Raw genomic sequence first — 11358 nt, forward strand, 5'->3', positions numbered from 1 at the left:
GGTTGAAGGTTTCTATGGTAGCTCTCGAAAGTTATGAGGGTAGTGAGACTCTAGGGATCCACTTGACTTTCTTAAAGTCTTGTGATTGGAATAAGCTTGATGAGGCACATTCTGTAACTATCATTTCTTGAAAAATTTCATGTTATAACTTAGGTAATATCTATTCTCTTTTAAAAATTGGGGTAATAATTTAGAGTGGGATCATGCACACATCTACAAGACATTGTAGATGTCAAATAAGTCAAGTTTGATAGGTGTGACATGCCTTTTTTTTTCTTTCGTTCGTATTAAATGTATAGCTAGCTACCTTTATTTTGATTATGTTTACTTGGTGGATAATGAAAGCCTATAGTGACACTCGGTAGTGCCGTGAGGTGGGCGGCGTGGGGGCTTGGGGGACTCTAGAGTCTAGTCTCTTACCGGCCTTTGAAGTTTGGCCCCCAGGATGTGTGACTGGACTCTAGAGTCTAGTCTCTTACCGGCCTTTGAAGTTTGGCCCCCAAGATGTGTGACGTATGTCGTAACGAAGAAAAGCCGCGGTCAACGCTGGGGAGGGGCGAAAGGGTGGCGGGGTCCACGACTGCAGCGCGACACATATTGTACTCGTCTCACGCGATAATTGGAGGCGACTGGGTCAAGGCCGAGGAGGTAAAGGCTTAAGGAAGGATGCATAAAAGAGACAGAGAGACGCGGCCACACCAGAGATCAAGAGAGGCAGAGCCTGGATGTTGCTGGATTAGTCGCCTGACACAGAGAGAGAGAGAGAGAGAGAGAGAGAGAGAGAGAGAGAGAGAGAGCTCCTCATGGGCAATACCATCCGCCTCTGTCTATTCCAGCTCGCGGATCATCAAGGTCCCATCCTTCCCAGCCTCTCCGGCAGCAGTAATACCTCCAGCGGCACCCTCAGCGATGACGACGCCGACACCGCCACCCCCAGAAAGAAGCCGCCGCCACCGCCGCCGCCGCAGCAGCAGCAACAGCAGCGGCGACTCATCAGCAGCAAATTCCTACAGTCCTTCAAGAAGACTAGGCGGAGTTTCAAGGCCAGGAAGAGAAATATAAATCATGACGATGGCGTCGATGATGTTCACGATGCTGTGTGCTACGATTATTACGAGTATCATTACGATGTAGAGGAGGAGGATCGGGAGAGGGGGCTGGATTCGCCCGTGTGGCAGCGCACCATCCTGATGGGGGAGCGGTGCGCGCCGCTTGAGTTCTCCGGGGTCATCCTTTACGACGCGGAAGGCAACCGCGTCCCCGAGTACCCTCGCTCCCCTCTCCACAAGAAATATTGGTCGCCTTCCATCCGCACGCCACAACACCATCAATCCTGAGCTTTACCTCCTGCCTCTCTCCCTGAATCAATTCTCAAAGGACGAGGGTATAGATTCTCTCTCTCTCTCTCTCTCTCTCTCTCTATATATATATATATAGATTCAAGTTTTTACTATAACATTGCCCACCAATACACAACCCAACTTTTTAGAAATCTTCTAAAACGCCCATAATTTGAACGTTTTCATACTAAAATCCTTCAAATTTTAAAGGTTTCTAGTTGGATTTCAAAGTTAAATCTTTCCTCACGTCTTAATTTTAGAGCTGAATCTTAGTTGGATTACCGCAAATCTAAGGGCTTCTTGGTTTGTGTTCCAAAAGCCTAGCAATCAAAACTCATGCTCATGACATTGAGGAGGTGGGTGCAAGTCTTGCTCAATGCTTCACTCCATTGGATAGTGATATCCAAATGGTGTGTTCATTGAAGTCCAACTTCTTTGCCATTCCAACACTTTAGGCTAGGCCACCAAAGAAGGAAGGTCCCAACATGCAATCAAGCTAAGCTTCACACATCATTCAACTTGGGAGCTAGGAGCAATCAGTTCTATCCTTAGGGAATAGTCTCAACATTTGCATTGCTCACAATTGTAGCCAACATTTGGAGTGACCCCTTGCCCTCCCTTAATGGCCCCTTCAACATACAATTGTGTCTCTCTTATCTCAAAAAGAAAAGATTGGGGTGTTCCTCCTTTTGTGTGAGTGCATGCGCGCGCGCATGCACACACACACACACACACACACACACACACACACACACACACACACAGAGAGAGAGAGAGAGAGAGAGAGAGAGAGAGAGAGAGAGAGAGAGAGAGAGAGAGAGAGAGAGAGAGAGAGAGAGAGAGAGAGAGAGAGAGAGAGAGAGAGAGAGAGAGAGAGAGAGAGAGAGAGAGAGAGAGAGAGATACATTCATCTTGGGTTTATCAAAGATGTCATAGGGTTTACTCAATAGTCATATGAGTAGTCATACAAATAACATCATGAAGGCTTATCAAATATCTCATGGGGTTTACTCAATAGTGTGTATGAGTAGTCATACAAATATCATTATGGAGAGAATCCTGGGATTCATGTTCCACGACAATTGTAAAATCCTTAGTTTTTTAATGGAAAATTGTGTACCTTTTCTTAAGTTACCCTTTCTAGTAGCATGTCGAGACCAAAACTAATTAATGGAAAATTCTCAAATGTTGTGGTTTTTTATAGAGGTGGTAGCTATTGAATGGCCTCCTAAAGTTTCTCATTATTTTGGCCCATGGATGTTTTCATACCTAGAGGAGTTGTCTAGTACTAATTTGAACCACAAAATTCTCTTATTTTGTAGTTCAAACTTAAATTAGTTGTTTTTTGTTTTCTCTACTCAAGAGACACCAAGCATGCTAATAGGATTTGTACCAACTCTTTTTTTGTGTGTGCAGAATGTGTTATTGCAAGTTCACTTCTACAGACACATTGTAATCATGCCAAACCATAGAAGGCTACTTAAAATCACATGGAAACACCCAAACATCCATTTGGTTGTACATATATGTAGACGCTAGCATACTTTTAAGTAATGTCTCTATGCTATTTGAATCCTTAACTAATATTTGTTTCCACAAATATTAGTAGAAAAATTCTCCAATATCTAGAAAAGTCCTCCAAAATCTTGTATATGCACAACTAGTTGCCAACTAAAATATCTTATCACAATTTTGAATCTCTCTCTCACTTATGCATATTTACGGGACATCCTTATCTTTTTTTGTTTGATCATCATGTGAAAGCATTTGTACTAAGTATATGCCTTTTTTACTTTTAAAGGCAATAAAGCCCCCCCTTCTCTCTCTCTCTCACTCAAAATGTGTCAATGCATTAATGTTGGAGGACTTATTATATAATGTTCTCAATATTATAGTACATCAAAGAGCAACTCAATGCTAGGTATATGACGTATTGTTTTCAACAAAGTGGTGGTTGTACATCCAACGTTCTAAATTAGCTTGTACCTTTTTGTTATTCAAAGAGGATGAACATATATTCTTTGTAGCTCTTCTCACATGTACCATTAATTGATATTCTTTCTCATCATGCATGAAGGATGTCTCTATCCTCCATAATTTCTCATGTTTTAACAATTGGGTTCAAACTTGATATCCAAATTTCCTACCTTTTGTCCGGCTTTAAAAATATAGCTTTGGAGGCATTATCAAAATTTTAAGTAGCAAATATTCTATGAGTGCAAATATTAGTAAAAAAGCATGAATTGGTTGCTTTCTAATTGCAAGGCATGGCTAGGTAAAGGTGGCAATAGTAATTGCACTATCGAGTGTAACGGAAAGTGCACCTCCCTACATGGCTAGGTAAATGTGGCAATTAAGTGCACCATCGAGTATAAAGAAAAGCACCTTGGGAGGTGCATGTTGAAGAATGTAAGTTTATTGTGTTCACTAGGAGGGGCATTTTATTTGATAAGGTGTGGGCAAATTTATAGGATTACACTTATAGAAGGGGTCTCTTAATTAAACTTTAAGAAAGACTTGGAAGTTCCTTAAGGAGGCATCATTTTCTTACCTCATAGCATGTAAGTAGATGGGTTATTTTGATACCCCTTGAACATAGGTGATATGTAGGGTCTCTTATAGATACACCCTTAAGGAAAGCACACATTTGATGGAAAATCATCCTAATACAATCCAAAAAGAATGTGGAAGCTTAAACGTCATGATTTGTATACAATTTAAATTAGATGATAAAGCATTTAAATATAATCCAACAAACATTCAGACTTGAAGTTAACATGATTTCACAGATTCTAAACTCCTAATTTAGACACGGTTCCACAAAAATGTTGGTGAGAATGAGTTGCTTAGGGCCAAACTGTGTTAGAATGATGGGATGTACTCACATGAACATGTACTTAGAGAATATTTAGGAAGACACTATTTAGATATTTAGGAGAACTAGATAAGATAGATCTAGAACATGTGGAGGATAATTTAGTAAGAGGACCCACCATATCCACAACTTTATTGTATATATATGTGTACTCTCACTTATTCCCATGCAAGTGTGCAATACAAGTGCCACCACTATCAAGTTCCAATTACAATACATCATCTATCTACATGATGAGCCCATCTCTTATCAAGTCTATCATGAAGCAAACTATGGTAATCATCTCTTGATCAAGGTATCCATCAACCAAAGCCCAAAAAGTGCCACCACTATTAAGTTCCAATTACAATACATCATCTATCTACATAATGAGCCCATCTCTTATCAAGTCTATCATGAAGCAAACTATGGTAATCAGCTCTTCATCAAGGTATCCATCAACCAAATCCCAAATATCTTCATAATAAACTTACATCCCTTAAATCGTTGCAAGCAAAGATTGATGTGTATTCTCTACAGCAACAACAAGAACAAGGTCTCATGCTATACTCATCATTGTCATCTTACTACTCTTGTAACCAAGATGATTGGTAGAGAGTCTTTGCACTGCAAAAGAAAATCCTATTTTCTTTTGAGAAGGGAGGAATAATATTAGAAGATATCATTAACCTTTTCTAGAGAGGGAAAATGTTAGAATGATGGGATGTACTCATATGAACATGTACTTAGAGAATATCTAGGAAGACAATATCTAAATATTTAGGAGAACTAGATAAGATAGATCTAGAACATATGGAGGATAATTTAGTAAGAGGACCTACCATATCCACAACTCTATTGTATATGTATGTGTACTCTCACCTATTCCAATACAAGTGTGTGATTCATTCTCCATCTCATTGTCTCATTGTCACTCTCTCTTTCTCCCACCATCACTTTTACTAAAACTGAAGAGCTAATCAAAGGTGGTCTAAGCTAGGTAAAAAAGAGCTAATGGAGACCAGCTATCAAGAAGGAAGTGACTTGAATATGAAAAAACCAAAGAAGAAGACTAGTTGGGTGCCAAAAAAAGTGATACATTAATTTTTTGAAATAAACTTAGACTCCAAAATATTTTAGAGAGAAAGATTGATTAATTCTTTGAATCTCATAACATACATAATCTTCTTGTAGAAATATAAAGTTAGGCTCACTCTCATGCACATTATTGTTTAGGGTGTACTTCTAGGAGAAATATTAATTTGTCATAAGATATGTAACCTTAGGGGTCAATGGTGACTTTTGAGATCTTGGTCGAAGTTGAAATGACATTTTGATGTTAAGATATAAAGGGGTAGTTGTGCTTGTGCGTAATATGGATGTAGACTGGTGTAATTGGATGCCAATAGCTGATGTAAGAAACATAACTGGGTTTGGCAATGAAGAAGTCACACGGTTTTCCAATTTGTCTCTTGGTGTTTCATGCTCTGAAGCTTTAACATGTTATGCTCACCATGTTTAGTTTATGAAGGATGTTTTCTCTATTGAGTACTCTGTGCAAATGTTGTTCATCTTTGTTTATTGAGAGAGAATGCGAAAAGTCAGAGAGTTGTCAAAACAAGAGTCAAAATGGTTGTCATCTTGTAAATTTGCTCAGAACATACACTAGTTTATAATTATATTTAAATTATATATAATAATTATAATTCATGTATGCATAGAAAATGCTCATTAAAATTTTTGAAATGATGGATAAGCTAGACAAGTCTAGTAGAGTTCATGAGTTTAGTATGAGGCACCAATCTACCCTGAGCAACATATGCACACCTATGGGCATTATAATAAGAGGCAAGATGATTAGACAAGAGAGTGGAAAAGGGTTGAGGCTACCTATCCATGAATCCCATATATTTAAATTTTAAAGTTAGTAGAATCTCTCATTCTTGTGCATACAAACTTGTGAGATGTTATCTTGTTCTCCACCTTTTTTCTTCTACTAAAGCTTGAGAGAGAGTTTGGAAGAGTCTTCAAGGCTTTATTATCTTACTTCTCCTTCTTTCTCTATCCTTTCTTTTTTAAAGGACTTGATTCCATAGTCATTGGATGAGTGAGAGATTTTGTGTGTGTGTGGTGTGTGTGTGTGTGCGGACACACACACACACACACACACACACACACACACACACACACACACACACACACACACACACACACACACACACACACACACACACACACACACACACACACACACACACACACACACACGTGCGCGTGTGTGTGCATGCGTGCACACACTTTTCTCTATTTCTCTTCCTCCTCCTCCTCTTTGCTTGTAATAGTGGCGGTAAAAATTTTGAGAAAGGAAAGTCTATAATGTGAGAGAAGAAGCCACACTTAGCTCATTAAAGCACTAGAGAGGTCAACAAGAAATATGTGAGTACACCATGAGAGTTCCGTAAGAGGGGATCTATCAAATCAATAATTTGAGAAAGATTTATATCAACATATTTACATAAGGGTTTTGTTAGGAAAGTTTATTATAAATATGTAAGTCTTTAAAGAGAAATGGGTCATTTTATTCAGCTCAAATCCACATACACTACAAGGGAATGGGGTAATAGCGACGGCCATTTGCGACACAAAAAAGCGGTGTCGCTAAAAGCATCGCTATTAGCATTGCTAATTCTATTAGCGACGCAAATAGTGATGCTAATAGAGACGCTAATAGCGACGCCGGTCTGAGGAAAAAGTTTTGAGAGCCCGAGCGTAACATTTGCCGAGAAAACATTTGCGAGAAAGAATGAAAGAGAGAGCGAGTGAGCTTAAAGCTTTGAGAGCTTTGAGAGAGAGAGAGAGAGAGAGAGAGAGAGAGAGAGAGAGAGAGAGAGAGAGAGAGAGAGAGAGAGAGAGAGAGAGAGAGAGAGCTCCTCACCATCATCACCGCCGCCGCCGCTATACACGAAGAAGAAAGAGAAGTGTGCAATGTGCAAAGAGAAGGAACAGAGGGTTTCATCTTCAGGCCTTTAAGGTAGGTACATTGCCTCTTCTTGCTTTATTTTTGTGTTCTCTTGTTTTCTTTTTTTGTTTTTCTTTGCAAAGAGATATATGAAAAGAGAGGGAGGGAGGAAGGGAGGGAGAAGAATGAAGGGAGAGGAAAAGAGAAAGAGGGAGAGAGGAAACAAAGAGAAAGAGGAAGAGAGAAATGAGAGATGAAGGGAGGGAGAGAGGAGGATGAGTGAGAGAAACAAAGAGAGAGAGGGGGGAGAAACAAAGAGAGAAGAAACAAAGAAAGGGAAATAGAGAGAGAAAGAGAGGGGGAGAGAAATAGAGAGAGGGAGAGGGAAGGAAGAGAAGAGGAGGAGGTAGAAAAGAAGGGTGTGGTAAAGAGAGGAAGGAGAGTGAAAAGAAGAGAGAGAGGGAGAAAGAGAGATAGAGAGAAAAAATAGAGAGCCAGAGAGAGGGAGAGAGAAATAGGAAAACAATGAGAGAATGAGAGAGAAGGTTAAGAAAGAAAAGTAAAGGGAGAGGGGGAGAGAGAGATAAAGAGAGGTGGGGTGACATTTCTTTCAATATCTTTGTTTCTTAAGCTTTGTATTTTCTATATTTGATTGTCTTTGCAATGAGATGAGTTGAGTGAGAGTGGGGAGGGAAGGAGGGAGAGAAATAGAGAAGACGGGAGGGGGAATAAAAGAGAGATGGAGTGAAATAAAAAATGGGAGAGAGAGGGGCTTCATAAAAAAGTGTCAAAACCCAAGCATGGCATTTTACAGGTGAACTCCCGAAGAAGAAAAAAAAATGAGAGAAGTAGGAAGGGATTCTTCTTCAAGCTTTGAGGTAAGTGCATTATCTCTTCTCTCTTTCTTTCTCTTTTCTTTACTTCTCTCTTTCTTTTTGTTGATGAAGAGTGTATAGAGAGAAGAAGTGAGAGAGATCAGAGATAAAGAGAGAGAGAGAGAGAGAGAGAGAGAGAGAGAGAGAGAGAGAGAGAGAGAGAGAGAGAGAGAGAGAGAGGTCACTGCCACTGCCAATCCACCACAAAAAGAGAGGGGACAACTGCAAAGAAGAAGGAGGGAACCCGTGAAGGAGAAGAAGAAGAAGGAGAGAAGCGCGAAAGGATTCTTCTTTAAGCTTTGAGGTAAGTGCATTGTCTATTCTCTCTTTGTTTTTCTCTTTTCTTTACTTCTCTCTTTTCTTTTTGTTGATGAAGAGTGTATAGAGAGAAGAAGTGAGAGAGATCAACGTGCGCAAGGGAGATTGAGAGAGAGAGAGAGAGGTCACTGCCACCACCAATCCACCACAAAAAGAGAGGGGACAACTGTAAAGAAGAAGGAGGGAACTCGTGAAGGAGAAGAAGAAGAAGGAGAGAAGCGTGAAAGGATTCTTCTTCAAGCTTTGAGGTAAGTGCATTATCTCTTCTCTCTTTGTTTTTCTCTTTTCTTTACTTCTCTATTTCTTTTTGTTGATGAAGAGTGTATAGAGAGAAGAAGTGAGAGAGATCAACATGGGCAAGGGAGATTGAGAGAGAGAGAGAGAGAGAGAGAGAGAGAGAGAGAGAGAGAGAGAGAGAGAGAGAGAGAGAGAGAGGTCGCTGTCACCGTCAATCCACCACAAAAAGAGAGGGGACAACTGCAAAGAAGAAGGAGGGAATCCGTGAAGGAGAAGAAAAAGAAGGAGAGAAGTGCGAAAGGATTCTTCTTTAAGCTTTGAGATAAGTGCATTCTCTCTTCTCTCTTTGTTTTTCTCTTTCTTTACTTCTCTCTTTCTTTTTGTTGATGAAGAGATGTATAGAGATAAGAAGGGAGACAGATCAACACAGAGAGAGAGAGAGAGAGAGAGAGAGAAGAGAGAGAGAGAGAGAGAGGCTGCCACTGTCACTACCATTGCCACCGCATCCACTAAAAGATAGGGGACAACTACAAAGGAGGAGGGAACCCCCAACCTCTGTCTCTTCTCCATCTAGCCCTCCTCGAGCTTGCGTATGGCAGGCACCAAGCAAGCATGTCCCCATTTCTCGGCCATGGGAAGGCCTCATGCCAAAGCCTGCCACTTGGAGCACAAGGTGGAGCCTCCTCTAGTGCAGCAACAGGTGCTCCCCATAGAGCACAACGACCACCAGAGAAGAAGAGGAGATGGAAACCAGGCACTATTGCCCTTCAGGAGATAAGGAGAATGCGGTGCGGATACGAGCTTCTCATCCCAAAAAGATCTTTTCATAAGGACATTGTTCGGGAAGTCATGCAAGACTTGGAGCTGAAAGGGAAGGAAAGATCTTGGGAACGAGTGTGGGACAGCCCACCAGTAGGAAGGTAGACTGTTGTAGCTATGACGACAGAAAGAAGAGCCTACATGATGTACTACATATACCTTCTATTACCAAGAATCTATTGTTGATTGGACAAATGGCAAAACAAAATTTGCAAGAATCTACTGTCGGTTGGATAGATGATTTCAAGTGATACACATGACTGTACATTCGGAAGTACAAGGATGAGATTCTTGATGTCTTTAAGCAAATGGGTTTATAAAGAGAAATGCAAGTTAGTTGGTTCCTTGGAAAGGTATAAAGCCCGGCTCGTTGCAAAGGGATGTGCACATCAATATGGCCTAGATTATGAGGAGACTTTCAACTCGGTTGCGAAGATGGAAATGGTGAGAATAGTCATTGCATTAGCGGCTTCTTCTAAGGGCTGAAAATTATGAAAAATGCATTCCTGAATGGTGACTTGCTTGAAGACGTATATATGGAGTAGCATGAGGGTTATGTACACAACCTGAGGTGTATATGGATGCTGGCTAGCAACCCCGTCTATCATGCTAGATCCAAACACATAGAGAGTCATTACAATTTCATCAGAGAAATCGTACTTGCAGGATAGATTGATCTACTTCATGTGAAGATAGAAGAACAGGTAGCCAATATCTTTACCAAATCACTTGGTAAAGAGAAATTCGTTTGTTTCAGGGATCTACTTGGAGTACAGAAACTAGTCTGAGCTCAAGAAATGGAGTTTGAGAAGGGGGAGGATGAGCTTGATTCTTTTGATCTTAAAACACCTCCATCCATTGAGATTGAGGGTGAAGACAAGAAATAAGAGATAGAAGATGACTTAGACGTAGGTAAAAACAAGAAGGAAGAACTAGAGCTTAGAGACACTACCACTCCTTATATAAGTGCTTTTGGCTCCAACACCATGGTATAACTCTTACAAATGTCCAAATGCTCCCCCAAAAAGACTTGAACAAGTTTGGAATAAGTTGGAGTGAGTAGAAGATCAATGGGACTTATTCATACCTCAGGGTCTTGACTATAATGAAATCTTGAAGTGAAGCTCTTCTTATTGGGCATAACAAGTGATAAAAAAGCTCCTTGAGTCATACTTTTTTGAATTGATTATATCTATCTTTTGCAATCACAAGCTCTTTTTCTTCTCGAGCCCAAGCAAGTGATGAAAAAGCTCCTTGCGAAATACCTTTTTCTAATTGATTATATCTAGCATTTGCAATCAAAGGATTCAGTTTTTTTTTAAAATTTGATACACAATTTTTAGACATTAGGTGTAGGTGACATTGGCAAATGAATTATGCAAGAATATTTAGTGCATATAGCTAGAAGGGTGGCAGGGCTGCATGCCCTGCCACCTAATTATTTTCCCCCTATGTAACCGTCTCTATTTGCGTCGAAAATTTACTCTGCAAATGTCGTTATAAGCGTCGCTAACCCAATTAGCGACACTAATAGAGACGCTAATAGCGACGAATCGTCGCTAATGGCGACGCGAATAGCGATGACGTGGGTAATTTTTTCCATGAATAATTCCGTCACTTTAAACGTCGTTGTTGGGTCTATATATTGTAGTGATAAAATGGTATTTTACATTATTTTTTGAATGCATAGGTCTTCTTAAGAGTGAACCCCTCAACATGTAACTTTTTTCCCCATTCCTAAGGTTTGAAAAAGGATATTTGAAAAGAATGGCTCACTCAATGAAAGTGGTAATGTAAAAACCATCTCTCTAATTTCCCAAAATTACAATAGCTAGCATATTTGTTTAGGATCAAGTCTCCCTGGGCACAATCATAACCCTTTGGAATGTAATGCCAAGTTTAGTAGTTTTTAGTGCATTAAAATAAATATATTGTTGGATGTGCATGAGGTGGTCT

The 11358-nt window shown here is 40.1% G+C and overlaps 1 protein-coding gene across 1 annotated transcript; it reads left to right on the forward strand.

The window, feature by feature from the left end:
* Window positions 1-644: 644 nt before the first annotated feature.
* LOC148008438 (uncharacterized) lies at window positions 645-3039 on the forward strand. The gene is made up of 2 exons (XM_087674212.1): window positions 645-1384; window positions 2757-3039. The coding sequence occupies exon 1, from the start codon at window positions 804-806 to the stop codon at window positions 1335-1337; it is 534 nt and encodes a 177-aa protein (XP_087530338.1). The 5' UTR covers window positions 645-803; the 3' UTR covers window positions 1338-1384; window positions 2757-3039.
* Window positions 3040-11358: the final 8319 nt, after the last annotated feature.

This window comes from Lygodium microphyllum, unplaced genomic scaffold (assembly GCF_053477565.2).
Source record: "Lygodium microphyllum isolate KBCC unplaced genomic scaffold, Lygodium_microphyllum_v1.1.10 scaffold_132, whole genome shotgun sequence".
Classification (NCBI taxonomy): Eukaryota; Viridiplantae; Streptophyta; class Polypodiopsida; order Schizaeales; family Lygodiaceae; genus Lygodium; species Lygodium microphyllum.

Excerpts from the sequence above, each read along its gene's own strand:
- LOC148008438 (XM_087674212.1), top strand. The coding sequence starts at position 804 with ATGGGCAATACCATCCGCCTCTGTCTATTCCAGCTCGCGGATCATCAA.